The sequence below is a fragment of the Ixodes scapularis genome, unplaced genomic scaffold, assembly GCF_016920785.2.
Source record: "Ixodes scapularis isolate PalLabHiFi unplaced genomic scaffold, ASM1692078v2 PGA_scaffold7__128_contigs__length_106722199, whole genome shotgun sequence".
In the NCBI taxonomy this organism is placed as follows: Eukaryota; Metazoa; Arthropoda; class Arachnida; order Ixodida; family Ixodidae; genus Ixodes; species Ixodes scapularis.
The window spans coordinates 75,477,375-75,501,324 of record NW_024609882.1 but is presented as its reverse complement, the minus strand read 5'-3'; the positions used below and the strand labels follow the sequence as shown (position 1 = coordinate 75,501,324).

General features: G+C 46.8%; 1 protein-coding gene across 1 annotated transcript in view; it reads right to left on the bottom strand.

The window, feature by feature from the left end:
- LOC115312600 overlaps nt 1–23,950 on the bottom strand; it is a 140,956-nt gene that overhangs the window by 65,024 nt on the left and 51,982 nt on the right. The window contains exon 2 of the mRNA XM_040215893.2: nt 18,735–18,979. Coding sequence (XP_040071827.2) covers nt 18,735–18,979 — 245 coding nt within the window. The remainder of the gene's footprint in view (nt 1–18,734; nt 18,980–23,950) is intronic.

The window sequence follows — 23,950 nt, the reverse complement described above, 5'->3', positions numbered from 1 at the left end:
GCCCCCAAGGCCGACCGAAGAAATTGTTGGCACCAAATGAGTTGCCTTTTCCGTAAAATAGCGTCTTTTAGACATGTTCGTTTATGGTCTTTGTTGGGAGCGTGCCCCTCCAGGCCGGAAGCCTCTCCCGGCTTCACCTCTGCAGGCGTCACGTGGTCTCAAGCAGCTTCCTACCCTCCAAGGCACCGCAAGCCCGGCAATAAAAGTTCTTTTTTTCAGAATGGGAAGAAACGTTTCAATTTTCGGGTGCGTTTTCTTGTGTGTATGTCGATGAGAGAAGTCTACTTAACACGGCCTTCAGTTATATCTATGTATTAAATAATTTTCATAATTAACCTATACCTTTCCTTTCCCTAACCACGCCAATTCACAAGGTGTCCGCGAAACATCAATGCTTGAGAACCACTGCTCTAGAACATTCAGCAATGCTTTGATTCAAGCGTTCTTGTGTTGAGTAGGATTAATAAACCCGTTTGGAATTGAACCCTGGAAATAGGGCATTTGAACGTGGGACATATCCATACTCGTTCAATTAGAATCTCAAAACTTCGACATGAAATGACTGTTCAGGGGACCTCTCGGGTCCGTGTGTGCTGTTACTGCGCAACAAGTTGGCTTAGTTCCGGTAGTGCCGACCGAATCGGCATCTCCATAGAAACTGGGTGTTGAGTAGCCAAATTCTGCCGCAGGGGCCTGGGTTGGCGCTCTCATCCACAGCGGGGACAGAAGGCCGGCGGGGCAGCGTTTAGAGAGGCCCATGGCTTGGGGACGTGTTGGTGTGGCAATTTCTTCTTGTTTTGCGTTGTGTGTGAAGCAATACAAAATCGTCTGCCTGCTAGCTGTGCTGTAGAGCCAAGGGTCTCACAACAATGTCAAAAACTGCGGAGAAAAAGACGGAGCCCTGCTGTTTTTTGCCGGTGTGCAACGTTGTTTACAACACATGCAAAAATATTCCCTCCTTGTTCCGGACGTATGGCGAAGCCTCTCTGTTCGCGAGAGGGGATCGTCTCATTCCAACGAAAAAATAAAAGAACAATAACTGATGAAGAGAAAAAAAAAGTTTGGCGAGAACGTGCGACCCGTGTCCCATATCAAATAAAGCTAGTTTCTTCAAGTGGGAATGCTCTTAAATAAAAAAAGCAGTTCAAGTTGCTCTATTTTTCTTGTCAGTCTTCATATATATTTTCCTATGATACATGCTCACTAGATAAAATCAATTCAGACTTTTCCTCGTCTATAAGCTTTGGCTGAGAACGCAGGAGTCCAGAAAAGCTCGCTTTCATTAATCCATGCCATGCACACACAAAAAAAAAGAACGCCAAAACAAAAACAAGGTAATTAAAGGTCTGCAGAAAGGTAAGGCTGCTACCGTAAAATAATAAAAAGAGCTTTTAGACTAAAGTAAAGAAGAAATCATCGCTTTTCATATCATTCTCAATCTCAGCTTTGTTAATGCTGGTATGTAAGGTAGATTGACAATTATCTTTTTATAACAACAAAACGAAAAGAAACATTAAAGAAGCAAGACTATGACTCGCTTTTTTAATTTTTGATTAATGAAAATGCCTAGAAATGGGGTTAATCGCGTGTTAAACCGCTTAATTTCACACGTAACTTATTTCTAGCCTTCTCCTTGTAGATGGCGTAAAATGTTCCCGTAGAAACGAGTTCCTCGCAGATGCCCAAGCAGGTCCAGCGCTCGGGGTTGTCTCGGGCCAAAAAAAAAAAAAAAAAACTGGGTTGTGTGTATGATTTTACAGCCTAGAACTTGGTCTGCCTCAACGGGCCACCAGTCTCCCAGCTGTAGATAGGCAATTTAGCCAGTGCAGTACAACCGCTAGGCTGGGGTCTTTTACCGTGCATCACGCAATAGTGATACACGACCGCACGCCGGTGCGATGCTCATCCATATCGAAACGGGCAGGGCTGGGGATTGAGCCCAGGGCAGGTTTGCTCATCTTGCGGCTGCGGCCGCGGCCAAGAGGGATTTTTACGTCACGTGAGCAGCTCCATGGGGACAAGGAAGTACCTAGCCTCCCTGTCGAATGGCGGAGAGATCCCCATCGCTTCAAGCACAAAAGCCTAATGTCGCTCGCAAAAACTGATTGCAGGGACTTTCAACTGGAGTCGAATTGACCACCCCTTTATGCTGTAGGAGCGGCAGGTAAAGTTACGGCCAGGGAGGGTAAATAAGAGCCAAAATAAAGAAAAAACCACACGAGGTAAAAACAGTAGTAGCAAATTTATATACCTCCGCCGGCGCCTGCGCCTCGCGCCTTCTGCTATGGTCGAGAGGTTAAAGCGCCGGTACTTGCAGTCGCGGCTTGAAAGTTCCGGGTTCAAATCACGGAAGGGACTTCTCTTTTTCTTTTTTTTTGTATTTTGCGCGTGTCTTACTTTTTAACTGATCTTTTTAAGGAAATCATCCACTTGCAATACTGCGCCTTACACGGTTTTAACTGTTACTCCCACCTCTTCAATCGATACACCGGGAACAAAAAAAAAAAAGATCAACGCAAATTAACGCGCTAAAACATTCATTTCATAATTTTCATTAAAAGGATACTAATGTAAAAGCATCAATATGGCTTTCACACAAACGGAGCCGAAACAAGCATCCTTTCCTCAGCAACTGCAATTTTATCTGTTTTTAAATAATGCTCTTGCTACGATTACTTTCTATAACAAGAGACGCCTATTTAGGTCTAATAAAAACTGCAGTTGTGACAATTAAAAAAAAAACTCCAAAAAACACGCAAAAAAAAAAAGACTAGCAGCGGTGGATACATTGATTGAGCGAAATCCTACAGGCAAGGCAGCAAGTCAAACGTCTGAGAAAGTAGTAAACCCGAAAAAAAAAGAGATCATACTTTTACTTGCATGTAATGTGATAAAAAGTATATTTAAACTCTTTAAATTTTGTTGTAGCAATCGTTTTGTAATATTAACACATTACTCGTTGAATTTTAGTTAGCATAGCAGACGATCAGGACCGAATGCAAAAATGAATCAGGCGTCAACATCGCAAACCCTCTCTCTAATGCAAACCCCTGAAATGACTTTGGATCAAGAAATGAAATTATTATAATTAATTCCATATGTTGATCTAAGTCCTTTTAGGTGTTTGCATTAGAGCGAGGGACCTAAAATAACTTTGGATCATAAATGGAATCAATTATAATGAATTCCATTTGTTCTTTCAAAGTCATTTTAGGTGTTTGCATTAGAGAGAGGGTTTGCGATGTCGACACATGATTCATTTTTGCATTCGGTCGTGATCGTCTGCTATGCTAACTAAAATTCAACAAGTAATGTGTTAATATTACAAAACGATTGCCACAACAAAATGTAAAGAGTATAAATATACTTTTTATCACATTCCATGCAAGTAAAAGTATGATCTCTTTTATTTCGGTTTTACTACTTTCTCAGACGTTTGACTTGCTGCCTTGCCTGTAGGATTTCGCTCATCAATGTATCCACCGCTGCTAGTGTTTTTTTTTATTGCTTGTTTTTGGAGTTTTTTTTTAATTGTCACAACTGCAGTTTTTATTAGTCCTAAATGGGCGTCTCTTGTTATTGAAAGGAATCATAGCAAGGGCGTTATTTAAAAACAGATAAAATTGTAGTTGCTGAGGAAAGGATGCTTGTTTCGGCTCCGTTTGTGTGAAAGCCATACCGATGCTGTTACCTTGGTTTCCTTTTAAGGAAAATTATGAAATGATAGTATTAGCGCGTTAACTTGCGTTGATCTTTTTTTTTACTTCCCGGTGTTTCGATTGAACAGGTGGGACTAACAGTAAAAACCCTGAAAAGCGCAGTATTGCAAGTGGATGATTTCCTAAAAAAGATCACAGTTAAAAAGGTAGACACGCGCAAAATACAAAAAAAGTAAAAAAGAAGTACCTAGCGCGATTTGAACCCGGAACTTTCACGCCGTGACGACAAGTACCGGCGCTTTAACCCCTCGACGCTAGGTACTTCCTTGTCCCCATAGAGCTGGTCACGTGACGAAAAAATCCCTCTTTGCCGCGGCCGCCGCCGCAGCCGCAAGATGGGCAAACCGGCCCAGGATCCTGGGTTCTGCAGCACGAGCTTTCGCTCCACGTGCCCCGAGCTGGTGTGCGCTAGACCTCTCGGAAACCGATCTTTTTTTTCCTTTATTACATGGAAGCATAGACGGTGGGCACATGGCTCATAGTTGATTTTGAAACGAGAGTGCACTGAGATTATACAAGCTTATTCAGATACCTTTTCACCTACACTTTCACAATTCAGACAAATTTGCATACCTCTTCGGGTACTCAGGGCTAACCCGGCTGTATCAGAAATCAGACAACAAAAGGCACTTTTCATGTCACCAGTACCATTTTGGCTTTTGCCCGAGTTCATCAAGAACCCTTTCTACGTGGTTGCATGTTTCGATAAAATTTGATTTGGTAGTCCTTGGTGGTTCAGCGTTTCTGTCTATCATGCGAGTCTTCCAGAAACTATGCATACCAAGCAAAATAAAAGACAAATCAGAGGGAAATGTCTCTGGATCTTCCACAGGAAGAAAACGAATAGAGTATGCGTTGATATACAAGTCATTTTTTATAGTCCTTTGAGGAACGTCCCAGAAAAGGTATGCATCTGTGCAAAAAATAAAGCAATGCTCAACAGTCTCTTGCGTGTTGCATAAACGAAAGTTGACCGACCACGGTACAAGAACTCCCTTGTCACGCAGCCATGGTTTTTCGGGTGGTGCGTTAGTATGAAGATTAAAGAAAAATGTGTTTGCAGTTGGGGGAACGCGCAACCTGCGAACTCGTTTTAAAATATCTTGATCTGCACAATTTGGATAATGGCTGCGATATAAAGGGTCTAGAAAGAGCGAATTTATTAGGTTATGTTAGAGCTCTTCTCTGGAAACAGTAAATAAATAAGTAAAGATGTTCTTTCTTCGAGATTGCGCCGGGACCCGACGACGGAGGCAGCTGATGGTCGCTGACGGAAGAATAAACCAGACAGGACTCCGCGGATAGGGGGAAGAAAAAAAACACGTCTATTTAAAAGTGAAGCTAATTTTCGAATGTCCTGCACCTCGAGGTTACCCTACGTGCCTGTCCTCGTCTTCTTCTCTTCTCGAAAATGTCCCCTGCCCCAGCTTGCACGAGCGTCGCCAGTTCACCCACACACAGGGGCACACGTGCAAACGCCACCACGCAATGGAAAGAAAATGAAGCTCGGTCCTGTTCCCGCGTCCACTCACCTTGATGGCGGGGTCGATTCTCACAAAATAGTTAAAAGAAAATCGCTCTTTTAAAAACGCAAAAGCTTCCACGACTTCTTTGAGAAAGCCAAAAGGTCGAGGCATTGCCACATGATGAAACAACGAAGTCAGGGAGGAGATTTCTCTAGTGAGTTTGGAGGAAGGTCCTTTTGAACGGGTGGGAAGACGTTCTGAGGAACATGAAACGTGAAACGATCTTCCGTACAAATAGGTGGGTTAAGCCTAGTCCTCCCGCTTCTATGGACCGAAACAGATTGTCACGCTGCATTTTGGCTCCCATGAAGAGGCCCATACGAAGGTCGCAAATATGTGGAAACGCTGAAGGTGTCCTCGGGCACAATAAATAGCCTGAAGCACGTACGACAGTTTGCCGATTAGGAAAATGTTACATGCAGTAGCACGGCCAAGCACCGAAAGATGATTAGGCTCCAGCATGTCCGCTCGGTGCTTAAGTTTTGTGACACTTTCTGTCCAGTAGCGTGAGCTATTTCGAACACATTCTGGAAGCGCGCCAAGGTAAGTAGTTGGCACGCCAGACCACGCCATTCTTGAATACCATAATTCGAGGGCGTTGTCCCCCAAGTGCCATACCAAAGTCCAAAGCACTCGGAGGTATTAACTAGCGCTCAAGCTGCCTTACGAAATTGCTGGGTTAATTGTAACGCAGCGTCAGTACTTTGCTTATCAACATAGAAAAAATCTTCATCATCGGCATAAGCCAGAACTTTCACTTCATGAGCTGACAATTTATAACCTTTTACGTCTGTACTTTTCAGTATGCTTAGACACAGAGGCTCCAGATATAATGCAAACAAATGGGGAAACAGGGGACATCCTTGTTTTACAGATGAATTAAGGTGAATTGGTATGGAAAGAGCCTCATTTACTATTAATCGAGTTATTGTTTTGGAATGACATATTTTATACCGTTAAGAAGGACCTTTCCTACGTTTATGTGTTCTAAAAGAGCAAACAGAAAGAAATGGCTAACGCCGCCGAAAGCTTTCGCTATGTCAATTCGAAGCATGGCCACTTGATCTTGTAAACTGTCGCAGCAATGAAGAACAGATCGCGCTACGTCAATGTTTGTCTGGATTGTGCGCCCTTTAATCCCGCATGTTTGATGAGCTCCAGCCACTCTTGGGATGGCACATTGTAAGCGTTTAGTAAGAATGTTGGCAAATGTTTTGTAATCGACACTGCAGAGCGCTATTGGGCCATACCCTTCAACAGTCCTTAACTTGTGAGGGTCGGAGCTTTTCGGTATTAACACGGTGTGACTCTGATAAAACGATGGAGGCAACCTGCCATACTGAAGTGAAACTCTAAAACGTTCAAGGAGGAATGGATATATTATGTCTATGTGTTGCTTTAAAATTCTGCTAAAAGGCCACCTGGTCCCGGTGTGTTTGAGCTCGAAAGGGACCCCACCGCCTGGTATATCTGTTTGAGAAAAAACGGTCTAGTAAATAGTTCGGAGTCCTCATCACTCAAGCTGGGCAGCAGTGAAACGAGAGGCATATACTCTTCGTTTGATGAGGGGGAGACCTGACCAAATAAGTTTTGATAGTGTTGTGTAAATGTGGTCATAATGCTGTCGGCATTTCTTGAGTAGGTACCATTACATAGCAACTCCGGAATTTCTTTTGCTAAGGCGTGTCTGCGCTCGTCATCTAAAGTCTTTTTAGTAGGTTGTTCGGCCGATACAAGGCGTTGACATCTTGATCGCACGGCCGCTCCTCGGTAACGCTGAAGGTCGTGACGTTGGAGCTCAGATTTCAAAAAGCAAATTTCCTTATGAAAACTACATGTTTTTTTTCGCATTCCATAGCCTCCACGAATGCCTTCGCATTCGTGAAGGCTATGTGTAAGTGCACGCCTGTCAGCTTTCTGGTGATATGCCTGAATACACGCACACTCAATTGCGATGTTTTTAGCTTCTTGCTTAAAACTATCCCACTGTGCACCAATGCAAAGAACGGTATTTCTACGAACGGCCATAAAACAGGTTATTAGTCGCTCATTAAAGTCATTGTTTTTAAGAAGGTTGTTGTTTAACTTCCACAGCGCCCATTTGGGTCTAGACATTTGTTTGCGTTTCTCACCTACCCTGACAGTTACAACACAATGGCCAGAGAAGGATACCGGCGCTACCAAATATTCAAATGTGTGTTCCAAAAGACAACTAGACACGTATATTCTATCAAGGCGTGCCTAGCCAGAGCTTTGCAAGTGTGTGAAGCGATTGATGGACGTTCGAGAGGCACTGACGTCACTTAGGCAGTGTTGGTGTACAAGATTCTCAAAAGCAATACTGCTGTGTTCGCGCCTCAGACGGATCGTCGAGCGGTCGTGAGCTTCGCATACACAGCTAAAGTCGCCAGACAGAACAATAGATTTGTCGGTGTCAAAAAAAGCAACTAAATTTTAGAAAATGAAAGTCGACTAGAAGAGTCATTATAGGCATAAACGCAAATCACCCGCAAGTGCATTCCCTCTATGTAAATGTCACAACAGATAAAACGACCTTCAGTGTCAACCGTGTACGAGATCGAGGTGTAGCTTAAGTCTTTGCGGAGAAACACGAAACAACCAGCCGATAGCCCCACAGCGTGACTCACACAAACTTCATACCTGTGTAAAAAAGGCTTGAGCGCACTTGTTGTGGCCTCCTCCGACTCTATCTTTGTCTCCTGAATCGCAACAATGTCCAGCCGCTCACGTTGCAAGAGCCGACATAGTTTCACCTGCCTCGCAGGAGACCTTAGACGTCGGACGTTTAGTGTCGTGAAATTTAGGGAAATATTACCAGCTTCTATCTGTCCTCATAGAGGCCTCATTTCAGCGTTGAGCGCCACTGGCCACACTTTAGCTAGCTCCTGGCTTCGCGTTCGTCTTGACACGGGACTCCGATGCCTTCTTTTTGATGACGTCTCCGTCGCCAACACGGTGGCATAGTGTTGACGACTCGCTTGAACAGGAAGGTGCCTCTGTGTCAACCGGTGCCGGTCGCTTAAATGGCTGGCTGCTGCATGGGGGAGGGCCGTCCTCGCTAACTGCTTGCTGAGGTGTGGTCGGAGATTTGGGGTCAGTCGGTGCGGCAGTCGCATCAGGTTCCACGTGGGCATTCTTTGTGGTGCTGGTGTTTGGGGATGCTGCAGGTTCGCAACACTGAAAATTCTTCATTCTTGTCAACGTTACTAAAACACTCAGTTGGGAAACTCGCCGTCGAAACCTGGGCCGCTGGCGTCCACCGAGACCGAGCTAAATGCGACAACAGCGCCACTCTTTATCATTTGTCTGTACTGTGGTCGCCTTGAGCTTTTTGAAAGCCTGTTTGTGCGTAAAAACAAACGAAAAAGACTCTTTTTGTATGAAATTTATTGGAGTTTAGTACCAAAGGAGGGGCGCGTTATGTTTTTAAAATCTTTAGTTCGCAAGGTTTTGCGGAACAATTAATATTGTTTTTATAAAACCATGCCTCAGCGGGCCTTTCAGGTAGCGCGTCCCGACCTAGGTGCATTTTAACTTCAGCGGTTCAACGCGGCGCGTCTGCCGGGGAGACTGGGGTTCACCCCTGTCAAAGCCAAAAATAGAAGTCACGTGCAGTTTCTCGAGTGGCCGCTGCGGGAGAAATGGTGGCGTTGTGTTCGTCATTAGCTCGGTGCTCGGAGACAGATTGGGGCCATATTTTTAGGGCTGTCTCTATGGGAGTTTCCCAACTGAGTGTTTTAGTAACGTTGATTCTTGTCGATGTTTTGTGATGGCTGGGTGTCCGTACTGTCCCCGGGCCGTGCGTCTTCTGAAGGGTGGGCCGATTCGACGGGTGGCGATTCCCCGGTGACGTCAGCTACCTCACTGACGACCATTAGAAGTTCCGCCGCTGTGTCGTCTTCGTGTGTTTGACTTTGTCGTAACATGTCAGCATGGGTGGCGCAGTTAACACACTCCTCAGTTAGGTGACCATACCGCCGGCACTTTGAGCACCTTGGTGTTCTACAGTACCGTCGGATATGTCCCACTTTGTTGCAGCGCAAGCACAACGGAGGTCACCCAGGAATAAGGGCAAGGCTCTGGCATCCGGAGACTTGAAGGAGATGTGGTATCTGACTGGCATTGACACCATCTCGTAGTATCAGTACTACCTCTCGATTTAGAGTCCCCATATGCTCGAGCTCGCTGCACCTCCATTTGTCTCTCTTGATCGATCACACTTTGCCAAACCGGGCGAGAGCTTCGATAACTCGTCGATCCTCTAGATGCTGTGGAAGCCAAAGAAGCTTTCGGTTTATTTCTTGCTTGTCCGGGTCAATGATGAGGCACTTTCGGCCTTTCACGCGAAGCTCTCGTTGAGCGACGAGCTTTGCCTTAATAACGGCGTTAACACACGTCAGCATCCCGACGTGAGACATCTGGAACTGTCCGAGGCTCACAACGTCCTTCAGTTCGACGATGCCACGTAGGGCGTCTCGAAAATCAGGAGTTCGATACTGGCGCGCCGATAGGTCCCCATGCAAGAAAACGGAATTCAGGCTCAGCTTACCTGATGTCAGACGTGGCAGGATTATCCGGTAGTCTTCTGTAACATTAGCAGGCGTCATAACGTTTCCTCGGCCAATGACCGATAAACTTTCCCCGGAGAACATGGAAAACGTGACCGTTCGAAACGGCGTCTTCTTTCTTTTCCTCACCCACCGATTCTTCAGGCTCGGGCCAGAGCCGTGTATCGGGAGTGTTTGGAGATTCGTTGGTTTCAATTGGCGAGCATCTCGGGGCCAACCACAAGCCGCGAAACAACCCCTAGCGTTGTTAACAACGCAGCTTGGGCAAAAGCAGCGCCGTGTATATGCTTTTGCGTTCGTAATCGAGTTAGTACATGTTTTGTAAGACGTTTTTGAGCTGTGAAGTAGTAAGCCCTAGCGGTAGTCATGAACTTTAGAAATATGACTCGACTAATTCAAGCCATTTTAGCGTAACTCGAGTACAAAGGTGTAACTCTTGGTGGCTGAAAACTTGGCGCATGTGAGGTTTTCATCGCGTCCATTTTCAGCGGTGGAATTCATGGTCGTGCGCTCCAAACCAGGGCCTACTTGCTACACTCTGTTTCACCTTATGTTGTACCGCAGCGAAAGCTAGAAGCGCGAGCTCATAGCGTTGGCAGCTGCCCTTGGTGCACGAGAGCACGTGCCGCCGAGGTGTGCCCTAGATCAAGGAGCTCGCGCTTGTAGCCTTTCCTGCGGTACAACACAAGGTGAAACAGAGTATAGAAACAGCGTCTCAGCTGAGACCGGGGGAAAGAAAGCACTGCCAAAGCCAGCGCACGAGCTGAGAGGGATTTGAGCCGCGTCTCAAGAGGCTCGCGCGCCGCACCGTTTGCACGGTTTTCTTTCAGCCAGTCTCAGTTGAGACGGGGTTTTAGCAAGCCGGCCCAAAGCAAACGGTCACCGAGACGCCGAGATTGACCGTTCCTATTTCACTCTTTAAATGTCGTTTTCTTTATTGTGACTTCGCGGTCTGCTGATTGGTGGACGCTCTGTCCCACTTTTAGTTGTGCCGCACCCTTTCCACCGCACCCTTTGCTCCGCCCATTGGCCAAACTCTCCCAATATACGGCTCTGTTTCGGGCCAAAGGATGTTCGGCGCCGATTTTGGCTATAGTAGCGCCATTGCCTTCCCACCTGCTAGCCGGACACAAACAAATACAAACACACAGACTACAAAACCTCTCAAGGTGATTGTCTCATCGCTCTCAGATGACATGGTGATCGCCGTTGTGGACTCCTTCAAAGCTTCGAAGCTTCGAAAGGGTCGTCAAAACCAGTCGGACCAAGATCACTATAGAGCATCGTCGTACTGAAAGCGGAGCTCGGCCAATATGAGCGTCTTTGGCACTGAGCATGCAATAAACTTATCACTCAAGCTTATTTCCCCAGATCTCTTACAATTATGTTGCTCTTCTCTCGTGTTTAAATAGAGTAAAATTATTTTTCTGTGCCTCCAAGCACTGATGTTGCGTGTGATGGCGATACGAAAATGTATGGCACCACACGCGGCGTCGGTACTTGGGGTCATTGAAAAATAATTTTACTGTCTTTAAACCCGAAGAGGAGCAACGTGATTGTAAGAGATCTGAAGAAATAAGCTTGAGTGATACGCTGATTGAATTCACAGTGCCAAAGACGCTCATATTGGCCGAGGAATGATTCCGGTAGGATAATGCTGCATAACGATCTTGGTGCGACTGGCTTTATTGACCCTTTCGGAGCTTCCACGTTTTAAAAGGGTGCAAAATGGCTATCACCATGGCAACCGGCAGCGATGAGCCAACCCCCTTGAGAAGTTATGTCGTCTGCATGTTGATTGTTGTTTGTGTCCGGCTAGCAGTGTGGAAGGCAATGACGATACTCTTCTAGATCCAGTGACTTTAGGTCTTGTTTGTCCGGCATTCGCCATTTCCGGCAGGGGCCAACGGCCGGCGAGGGGGCACGAGCAATATAGGCAAAAAAACGGCTTTGATTAGCCACTGTCTTCGATGTTGGAACCACGTTTGAACTAGAGCCACTAAATTAGCCACACCTCAGAGTAACCCATCTTGCTAAATAAGCCAAGCTTCACCCATCTCGGTGCTTAAAATTCTGGTTTCCATTTATATGAAGCTTTACTTGAAAAAGCAGAAAACGAGTTTCCGTCCCCGAAACATGTTAAACCCCTTCTCGACAGAGCAAACCTATATCGTCTGTGCTTCACGACGGAGTATCTGAAGCTGTGGAAGTCGCATTTTGAATTGTGACGATCTACAGTTGCGCCTGCTCTGCACTGACGACCAAGATGGCGGCTCCCACTAGCAGATCGGGTTACGGAGTTCAGATAAGCTAACCCTACCACATTTAGGGGCTCTAGTTCGAACCATTCAAATATATTTTTTGAAAACCCTAGATCGGCTGATGGTGTTGTAAGTTGGTAATGCACTCGGGTTTTCAGTGTTTGGAAAAACGTAATTTCTGTGCGAATGGAGTCGCTCACGCCACTGACGCCTTAATATCCTGTCTTTTGCGGCGTTCATCCTTGTTTGTCGTATGGAGGTTTCCGACAAATACGTGGCGGCGTGTTTTATTGGATCTTCGCAACCAACTTTTGCTGTTAATATTTCTTCCATTGAGCTCAGCCTTTGAAGCGCGAGACTTGATTGAGTAGCGTCATACAATACACGAGTTACCGTCGGTAGAAAAGTGCTTTCTACCGTGGTGCCATTTTCAGAGCTTGTACAAACGGCTCGTGCTTTGCTCGTTTTCGGAATCGCCGAGCACTCTTGCGTTCTCAGCTATGAACATCGCGTTCTGATTAGTGCGATCTTCACTGCCGAGTATTTTGCAAAAGAATGGCCTCTGTCCTGTGCGACTTCGGCATTCGTGCACATGGCGGGTGCTTTTAGTCGCTTTCGAAGTGTCGAACAAGCGTATGCGGGTCTCTAAAAATAGCCGTCTGGGCTGCGATTTTTTGAAAAAAATATAGACGGTGTATAAGCTTATTTATACATCCGCTCTCCAACGCTAATAAAGCTTAAAATACAACTCCCTTTAATGCCGAATTAGAGCGCAGCTCTTGAGGAGGAGGAGGGAAGGGTACTGGGGAGGTTCAACTCACCAGGGGGGGTCACGTGACCTTGGGGGGTCCCGTGACCCCCAAGGTCACGTGACCTCCAATGCCGATGATGTCATCACTGACGTCACTGATGACGTCATTAGTGGCGATGACGATGCGGATACCGATGACGTCATTAGTGACGTCACTGATGACTTCACCAGTGATGATGACGATGACGATGCGAATGTTGGTGACGTCATCAGTGACATCACTGATGATGTCATCAGTGATGATGACTATGACGATGCGGGTGCCGGTCACGTCATCAGTGATGATGACGATGACGATGTGGATGCCGGTGACGTCATCAGTGATGTCACTAATGACGTCATCAGTGATGATAACGTCATCAGTGATGATGAAGTGACGATGTGGATGCCGGTGACGTCATCAGTGACGATGACGTCATCGGGGGGGTCACGCGACATCGGCGGGGGTCACGTGACCTCGGGGGTCACGTGACTTCGGGGGTCACGTGACCTCGAGGGAGTCACGTGACTTCGGGGGGTCACGTGACCTCGGGGGGTCACGTGACCTCGGGGGGTCACGTGACCTCGGGTGGGGGGGGGGGGTCACGTGCCCCCCCCCCACGAGGTCACGTGACCCCGGTGGGGGGCTCGCGCGGTGCATTATGGTACATTTCTTATAATGCACCGCGCAATTACGCCGACGGCGACGGCGACGCCGCTCAAGCCGGAAACGGGCGCCCAAGAGCTGCGCTCTAAAAGATAACACCATATTTATTTTTTACTCAAAATGCACAGTGGTTTTCCTTCGGCTTTCTTTGGGGGGAAATTTGGGTTTTTTATTTCACATTTTTTGTTGCGGGCCACGTGAGCGAGCGTGTTGAGGCTTGGGGAATTTCTGAGAAGCGAAGAGCGCGCGTGTATTACTTAGACCGTCGCTCGAGCTACACGACTACGCGGTCGCCTGAAGTTCTGACTTCATAGGCTGCATTTACATGGTCTGTGTTTACATGGATGCGACCCTATCACATTGAATCGAGATTTGACCGTCTTTTTTATTTGTTATTGTTTTTGTAGCAGTTTGGTAGAAGAACAATAACTAGGGCGACAGGCTTCGTGTGATTGATCTCTGCACGATTCATTGCACGACGATCGCATTAATGCAAAGGTAGCAATAAACCCGACCGTAACACATCGAATCGGAATCTGACTATTTTGATTGGTAGTAGGTTTGTAGAAGAAGAAGTAAAAAGGTAGGGTGCGTGTGAATGGTTTCTGTCCTATTCGATGCGATAATATCACATTCACTTAAACCAAGCCGTAGCCAGGGAAAGTTGTGCTACAGTTGGGCCGAAAAAATGGCGCACTGCACGCACCGTAGCTCGACTCGGGGGGCGTGCGTGATATTTTTTGCCGGATAAAGGCAAGATTTTCTCGCAGTCTAGAGGATGCGTCTGATTTACCCCAGCTAAAATAATCAAAGTCTCTGCATCAGATGTTTGATGTCGTATCTGTGAGATCGAGAGCAGACTCAGATTAAGCACGATAGAGCCACTGAATGTCCTACGCTTAGAATATCGGCACCTTGTTCCCAGGTATTGTGGCCGCCGCCGCAACCTTGTTGCTAATTGCAGAACAGACGCAACTCCCGATCGTCATGATTTAAAAGTGCGAACTCATCAACATCAGATTTGGTGTTAAGAGGCCCGTGTAATATTGGTTTGATCTGTCACAAACTGTTTAAACAATCATGCATGATGTAAAAACGTTTTCTGTGATTTCAGATTAATCTTCGGCAACCATGAATTTCAGCACCAAGATGGGTAAGTGCCGCTGCTTTGAAGCGTTGCTTATTTAATGGCTCTCGGACACGACCATAGCGTCAACGTTCGGTTGGAAGCCTTGTCCGGACAACGCGACGAAAGTCGCTCAGCGTCGGGCTAGGGCCAAATTAGGGAATTGGCACCATTTAAGTATATAATAACCCACCGTTGAAGAAGATTAACTCGTTTCCAGGTATTTCTGAGACGATGAGACGATGCGCGCCTGATTTATTGATGCCATGTCAATGCGCAATGCCTCATTGGCCGCTGCCGCACGCCTTCCTTTCACCTTCAGGAGTATATGACCGCGCCTGAAGCCGCGAGCAGCACCACGTGACCCAGAGCTCTGGAATCAAGGAAACCCGAACAGCCACATTCTCTCAGTGATGAATTGATTCTGACATGTTGTAGCCTCCTCATGATACGATTCGGCTTTTCAGTGGCCTAACCCCTTTGTTTGCTTATTTCACGTTTTTGTTTAATCTTATTCATTTATTCGTATTGCTTCACTCCATTATTATCCCAGCAGGTCAGGGTATTGACATTTTAAATTACACTGTGTCCCTCTTCCCAACATTTATCACATTTATCTTTGTGAAGGCTCGTCTAGGCCCGTTTCAGTTCATGGGTGTACCGGTAAGGCGAGAGAAAGTCAGTACCGGCGGCGGTAATCTGGCGCGTGTCTAAAGCGTCTATGTACTGAAGGCTTAATTTAACCAAAAGTGCAAGCGAAGCCGAAGGCACGAGCACAGTCTTCCTATGGCCTGGACTGATGTCACACCAGCTGCTTTTGTTGTTGTTGTTGAGCCGTAGTGTTGGGCATGTATCCTTTGCAGAGTAAACTATGTACTCGCAGTTTATTTTTGCAAGAAGTAAAATGCATCATTATAAGAGCTTTCCAGTAACATTGGTAGGCTGGTTCATTTGGTGCTTTTGCGCTATCTTGAAGAAATTTTTTAGAATGAATCTAGGGCAAACGACCCGTTAAGTTTATTTACACAAGTACGCCAATACCAGGACAATTAGGCTACCGGTCATTTAGCACGCCTCTAGCACGTAGTACCAGTCGTTCTGTCACTTTGTTACCCTATAATAATCTTAATTTCATAATTGCTCTAAAATGCGCTCAGAAGAGTCAAAATGGTCATATTTTTCAAAATTATCAAACATCTCTAGCGTTTTCAGGGAAAAAGTCAAAGGCCTTACGACCTCCATTCCAGTTTCATAATGAAAATAAAACGTAATCAATAATCCGGTATATTCCTGAAACTCGGGTTCGTGTAGCAAAAGTTTCCCACCAAGTTACGAGCGGGTGAATCCCTCAAAAATCCGGACTTTTGCCTTCAGGATTTCTTAAGGTAAATTATATCCCCGGGCTCCCCCGTCCCACAAAAAAATGGAACGACAAACATTACGTTCTCCCACTAAGTTTCAATTGTTTACGTGTCGCTAAATATAAAGAGAGGTCAGCCCTCACGGCGAAAAACCAGAAATGTGTGGGGAAGCAGTAGAGACAGCTCTTCGCTCTCTTCTGCGCCTCGTTATTGACGGAGAATTCAGACTGAAACTGTGATACAAGACGTTGCACCTCATTAATGTGCCTGGACCGTAGAGACTACATGTCCGTTGGGTAGAGATATTGAAATGAAATATCTTATGTTCTTAATTATGTAAAATTAGTAGTTTTGGTTTAGAAATTAATTACAAATACAAGACGTGTCTTGTCAGCCGAATCCTATGAGAAAATCCAAAAGAAGAACTGTCATAAAGAACCCTCACGTAAAACCATCACCAAAGAATGTGACGTCACTTCACAACGTCACGGTGTCAACTAACATGATCACCGTAAGATTGCGTGACATCCCACAAATACGTAGCATCTAATTATTTTTCTCTAGACATTCCAGGCTCTCCTATCTTCGTTAGCAAGATCAAGCTAGTATAATATCGATTTTAGTTTTCTCTCTTCCTACCCTCTCCCCGAAAAGGTAGCGACTAGTCCCATTAATAAAAACTTACTGATCTCCTGACTGCCTGTTGCACTTTAGAATGAAAGCAACTAAAAAACTACTTTATAAAACACCTTGATGCCTAAATTTCTGAAGTACTGGATATCTATGTTTCGGTAGCTCATTTTTCCAGTCTTCAGTACTCAGGGGTATTTGATATATTTTCAACGATAAAAACAACACAGTGCAGATATCAGATCATTTAATTTTGCTCGATGAAATAGAAAAGTATGAGCAGCAAACAACCCGTAACGAGTGATTATGAAATGCACCTAAAAAAAAAAGTCAGAGTACCTGAGAAACGCAGGGAACGTAAGCTTGTCCTTTAGGCGCGCAAACTGTCGAGTCAAATATCTGAAGTTTGTGTTTTAAATATTTTCAAACCCTTGTGTGTATTCAGATATTAAGAGTAACCACTCATCTCATAATATTGCACACACGAAAGACGCAACATCTGTCCGATCACATAATACATGGCGTCTAATATACAACTTGTCGTGAACTAGCAAGAGTACTTTATTCAGACACCAAGAATTGCATGGCCCAGTTAGGAGTACGTGGAGTTAAAGCTCGCTCTGCAGAATCAAGAGATTCTTGGTACAATCTACCCCTGCCCGTCTTGATCTGTCTAGATATTGTACCGGCATGCGGCCGTACTTCACTATTGCGTAAGTAGATGGATGCTGTAGCGGACAGGACTTTCTTTCTTTGACCTTCCTTTGCATATACCTACCCAACGCCCACCCTCAATTATATGCTTTGGCTCTGTGACTCACCACATGTCCCCGGCATAGACGAAGGACGCAGAGTGTCCAAGCTAGCCAACACTATGCACTCCTTAACACACAAATCATAACTTAATCCGATGCGTCCACCTTCAAGTCAGCAACCATGGGAGCTTCAGCATATGCAATCTACACACCGTAATGCCCACATCCCGATTTCACACTAGCAATTTATATAGTAATCCCTCCCCCCCCCCCCCCCTTTCACCCAGCCACCAAATCTCATCATACAAGAACGATACCTGCTATCCAAGACGTTTACCTACTGCCTCGAACATCAGATTACACGATCTATGTATACTGACTCAATGGCTGCTATTTTCCGCTTGCATCAGCACAAAATGCCCCAGATCTTCGAGAAGACTTCGAGGCATGTCTACACACTTTCACCCATCGTCAGGTACCATTCGGTGCTTCCTAAGCCATGCGGAGTTGCAGGTAATTAGCTAAGTCATGAGCTCGCCCGCGAAGTGCATATCCGGGCTCCTGTAATCCCCTGGCCTAGCCTCCCCCATACAGCGATGAGGCCTAAATCTACAAACGCTCGATCATATTTTATTACAAACAGCTCCGTGACTCTTAGTGACGCCTACCACGGCCCCATCCAGACCTGGATGTGACGCAATCCAAAAATAAAAACAAACACTTTTCTTACTTCCGCTAGGCTCAACTACAATCGACGCCGTTCCGATCCCTCATGACCTAACTGTCCCTGCGGGTACGCCAATGTATAAGATTGCTTCTACAGTGTCCGACCACCCTATCTACCCCCTTTCTCCCTAAACCCCCTCCCACTTCGCGGAGTGTCCGGATAGCGTCGAGGTCACTAGAAGATTAAACGGCTTTGATATACCAAGCCGTGAACATTCTGAACACTTCATTTATGCTCTTTAATAAAGCGTATTCATTTTCACTTTCTCTATCAGTAGTGCGTGATGCACTTTAAATATCTAGGCTAGCGGTCAAACCGCACTAGCTAAACTTTTTATCTACACGGTAAGCTATGTCACCGCACCTAAAAGGCAGACCGACCTTACCATGTATAACCACGAGCGTCATTTTTATGTGGTTTTCTTTGGCTCGGTTTGGCTCCCTTGGGTTTGGTTCATTAACTTTCGGCTTGTTCAGGTTGGTTTCGTTGGATTCGGTTTTGTTCTGTTTTGTTCAGCTCGGCTTGGTTTGGTTCGGCTTGGTTTTGTTCGGTTAGGTTCGAACACACCCAAGAATGTGCCCACCTCAGCCATGAATCGTCGATTGAAGAGGGCGCAGGCTTCGACGCGCGCCAGCAAGGCCTTGGTGTAGTCGTAGCTAAGGGCGCCCCCTGGCAGCTGACCCCGGGTCTCACGGCAGGGTGTCAGCACCGAACCGGACTCGATCCGCAACTGCTGAAGCTGTGCGGGCGTCGCGAGGAACAACAGCAGCCCCAGTCCTAGCACCGCGGTTCTAGGTGTCAGGTCCCCCTCGCAGGGCACCGCTTCACCTAGAGCAGGTGAAAAAATGGCGCTCTTTAAAAACGTGCGATGCTTTGTAGACGTGTAGAGAAACGCGTTTTCAAACGATACCGGCACCGTGTTTCTAATCTATAAACTCAGCTCCGAGTTTTTATTTGTATGCTGCACAAGACGATAGTAAATGCCTCTGCACATAAATTTTTCACGTCATCGCATTGAGATGAGCTCACAGATTGGACACCAGGGCTTCTTTCGCCTGAGACGCCTGTCCGGTAAACGGATCAATGGATGCTCGGCATCGGGCTCGAGTCCAGTTGGTGAGTTGTCGCCAGCCGACTGTGATTAAGTTCTATAGAGGGAGAGAAGGATGTTCGCAGACCATGACTATTCTGTATAAAGCTTCAAGTTACGTTTAAGCGTAGCGGACCACCTGCAGGCCCTCTTAGCCAATCCAGCTCTTTGAACGTAGCACGGTATACGCTTTCCGTCCGTCACTGCACCCACTCTCCAAGGTCACGTAACACCAACACGGACTTCGACTCCGACGGCTCATAGCGTCTGCTGCGGTCGTTCGTAAGATGAGTAAGAGAATAGGGACTACTGGACCAAAATGGTTAAGGGGTGGATGACGTGTATTAAAGATTTATATCAGGGGTGTAAAATTTTCGAGTATACTTTACCGCCAGCTTCCCAGATCAACGCATTAATGCCGAAAATAAATCGTGCAGAAACTTACCAGAACGGCGCTTTCCTTTCATCTTCTCTTGTGCGAGAAGTGCTGCCGATCAAAGATTTGCACTTCAAGCTGCCCTCGTAGGCGGGGCTGTCTTTTATACCCACCGCAGCGAGTTTTGTGGGCGGCCTTGTTATTGACGGTAAATACGATCTATACAGGACTCGGAATTAGACGCGGTGGTGAGGATTAGCGCCTGGATAAGGCCTCGCGAGTGGCTAATCAGAAGCATCTGTACTACGCTCCCTAGAGAGGTAAGGGTTTGGAACACACTAATTGTGACTAGGTCAAGTCCGTAGACGTATCGAACCTCACACTCTGTGGCCTGATAGACGCAGAGCCCCCGAACGCCTGCTGATTGGTCGAATATGTATATTTTGTTGCTGAATAAGTATTGTTTGGCACTTAAGACAAGGTCAACGTCTCTTTTTCTCGTTCTATTTTTAATGGACCCATTCGCATAAATCATCTAAATGAGTAAAAACAAGTGCTAAAACATTGGGGTGGGTGCCATGTTAATTAGCGGCTCTATTCACCGGAGTTCCCGGCTCACAAATAAACAAAGCCCCCTTCCCCTTTCCCCTTTTCCATAGTTCTTGAGTTGCAGTTTTTAATAACAATGAAGTGTCACAAAACAAATCGGACTTTGCACTTTTTTTTTCTACAAAATTGGACCTGATACTGACACACCCCTTTTGATACGAGTTATAACAAAATAAGTATGATCACAAAAGGCTTAATAAAAAAAAATGAAAGCCGTTTACAAATCCCTGTAACGCCGAATTGGAGCGCAGCTCTTGAGGAGAAGTAGGGAAGGGTACTGAGGGGGGTCACGTCACCTGCGGGTAGTCACGTGACCCCGAGGGGGTCACGTGATCTTGGGGGAGGGGGGGGGTCACGTGAAACCGGGGGGGGGGGTCACGTGACCTCGAGGGGGGTGTCACGTGACATCGGGGGTCACGTGACCCCCCACCCCAGTTACGCCGACGCCGACGGCGACGCCGCTCAGCCTGGAAACGGGCCCCTAAGAGCTGCGCTCTAAAAAGATATTCACAACACCCTGTAACGCCTAATTAGAGCGCAGTCCTTAAGGAGCAGGAGGAGGGAAGGGTACTGAGGGGAGGGAATACCCCTCCTCCCTCCTCCTCACATCCTACTCCTCCTCCTCCTCCTCCTTCCCTCACCCTCCTCCTACCATCCTCCTGCTCCTTCACTTGCTCCTCCTCCCTTCATTCTTCAAGCTCCTCCCCTCCTGTCATCCTCCTCCCCGTCTCCCCCGCTCCTCCTCCTCCTCTCTTCTCCTCCTAGCTCTCTTTCCTTCTCCTCCCCCATACTTTCTCCTCCCCCTCCTCCTACTCGCGCTTCCTCCGGCTCCCCTCCTTCTCTTTTCCCTCTTCCTTCCGTCCCCCTCGTCCTCTTCCCCTTCGTCGTCCCTCCTCCTCCTCCCCGAGCGTTGCATCATGGGAAATGTCCCATAGTGCACCGCGCGGGACGCTGGTAATGTCACACCTGACGTCACGAGTCACGTCACGAGGGACAGGACCTGCGTGGTTCATTATGGGTCATTTCCCATAATGCACCGCGCAATTATGCCGACGGGGACGCCGCTCAAGCCGGAAACGGGCGCCTAAAGCGTGGTTCACATGCAGCGGTTTTGGCCCTAGAGCGGCGCGATTTCTGCCGTCGCGGCGCGCTGGCCAGCACCAGCGGTTGAGCGGCACGAGCGCCGCGACGGCAGAAATCGCGCCGCTCTAGGGCCGAAATCGCTGCACGTGAAACACGCTTCAGAGCTGCGCTCTAAAAAAGAAACGACGGGCATGGTTTATTATGTTTACGCTTCTCGTTCGCGGTTTGTTAATGTGAAGGCATTAACTGTCTCATGGAGCGAGCTGACGTCATCAGTTTGAAGCTCCAAAACGGCTCCTGGTTTCCGCGCCTACGGTTCCATTGGCTGGCGCGCGTCGACGGGGCTCCCATTGGCCGCTGCGCCATGGCCTCCGAGATCCCGAAGCGCGCACGTTCTAGTTCGCAGCAGACAGCAAAGGGAGCGGACCTAGCAGACGACAAAGGGAGCGGACGAATGACTTGCATGCTTTCGCATTCACAACTCATAAAAAATGCGTAGGTGTACCTCGAGCTTTTCTTCGGCCTTCTTATCGGATGATGACAATATCTGATTGGCTGCGGATTGATAATTAGATGCATGGAGCTGACCGCGCCCTGCGCTCCTCGGGCTTTCGGTGGCGGTAGTGTTTCTAGTCAGGGGCGATTTTATCAATGACATGGACCACGTATCACCGTAATTACTTTTAATAGAGTTAGAAGCCCAGGGTTCCTAGATGCGAGTAGAGGTATCGCATTTGAAAAACGAACTCAAAATTCACGCTAACGCTTCTCAGTATTTCTAAGGCCCCCAAAACACCAGATCACTCCAGCCACACCTGGTGGCTCCGGTCAAGAGGGGTGGTGGTAAAGGTGGTATTTTTAAAATAAACGGTTTCTGATCTGATCTTAGGCTCCCAAAATGCTAGACAGGTTTTGGTAGAGGCATTGAGTGTTTATAATCACTGGCTTCTTAGGATATACGGAGATTTGAGAATCCCGGACATTTGATCAAAGCTCGGCAGCCAATGACACTGCGGCATTACGCAATGAGGGTGATAACCCAAGCCCACCAGTTCCTAAGCTCTCAGGGACTCTGGTCGACGATAGGATAGGTGTTGCGGCAAGGCTCCATGTATATCAAGACCTATTCCTCCCTACCTAATAATCGTTTTCTTCGTATGTATTTTATACACGATAAAATGAATAACTGCATTTTGTGTATACTTGTACAACCGGAAATTAGACAGCCTCAAGGGGAAACGTCTCTCTCAGCCCAAGGTGAGAAATTTAGCCACTGCAGTACAACTGCTAGGCTGGTGCCCTTAAGGCTGCGGTCCCACGGCAGCCATCTTGAACAAGGCGTTAGTTCAACCAATAGATGGCGACACGCACCCGTGGGGTGGCCGAAACATTGGTTCACAGTGGGATGGCTCGAGCACCATCACGTTCCCCTCGTGGCCTTGCTCGCGCCGCTGCCAGCTGTGCTCAGCTAGCTCAAGTAGCGTGGCCCAGCAAACGGATGTATGCCAGAATGTCAGGCTGGGTATAAATTGTTCTCTGATATACGGAGATGTGGTTCGGCGGTTGTAACGGGCTTTCGCAATAAATCTTACCAAGAAGGAATCAAATGTTGATTGACGTGTCAATATTCTATCAATGAAAATTTCCTCTGCAGGAATGCACGCTTAGTAGACTCAACCACTGGAAGCGGACGTCAAGTAAACTGCTTCGCGATTTACGGTACTTACCTCACCATTTTAATGACGAATAAAATAACGTCACGAAATATTGTGTTTCACGGGGTCCGGAAGATGTTGTAAAGGTTGTTACATTATAGTTCCCGTAAAACAAACGCCGTTGCAATATTTTCGGAAGTACCGACACACATAATGTTGTAAGTACAGCTCAGGAAAACCATCAGAAGAAATAGGAAGACGTTTATTTGCAATGAAGTCGCTATGAATGAACGGCGTTTAGCGACGGCAAGTTATGAGCGTTCGGGAATTTATAAGTTGACGTGATTGCTAACTATGGACATGCGAACAATGAAGACCAGTTTTGTCGGGAGATGGTGTTGCGGTGATGACCTGATATCGGACGACTCATGACGAACAAGCAAGTTTCTTCTCAGCGAATGGTCAGTGTCCAGTGTCAAGCACACCACGTGGCTACTAACGTTGTCGACGTTTCGAACACTTGCCGTTTTCGACAAAAGTCCTGGCACCTGGGCTAACTTTGTGGAAAGACTCGAAGTCTTCCTTGAATCCAACGCCATCATGAACAGTAACTGAAAACGATCCACTATTCAGTCGGTGGGTGGCGAAACGTATCCATCTACGGAGTCATGGGCGATGCGTGCTCTAAGTGGCTGGAAGTTTACATGATGCCTCCCACGACGTCCAAACACGTCATTGACGTTCTACGGTCTCTTTTACCTACTTTTGCCCTACCGAAAATACTTTTCTCTAATAACGCGCAAAATTTTGCTCGAAATAAAATAAACAAGTTTTTGAAGAAACAAAACCGGCATGAGGCATCACATTAGTGCACCATACCATCTTGCAACTAACGGGCAAGCAGAGCAGATGATGTGCGAAACGAAAAAAAGCCCTTTTGAAGCTTACGGAAGAAGCAGTTCAGTGAAGAATCGCCAGGTTCTTGT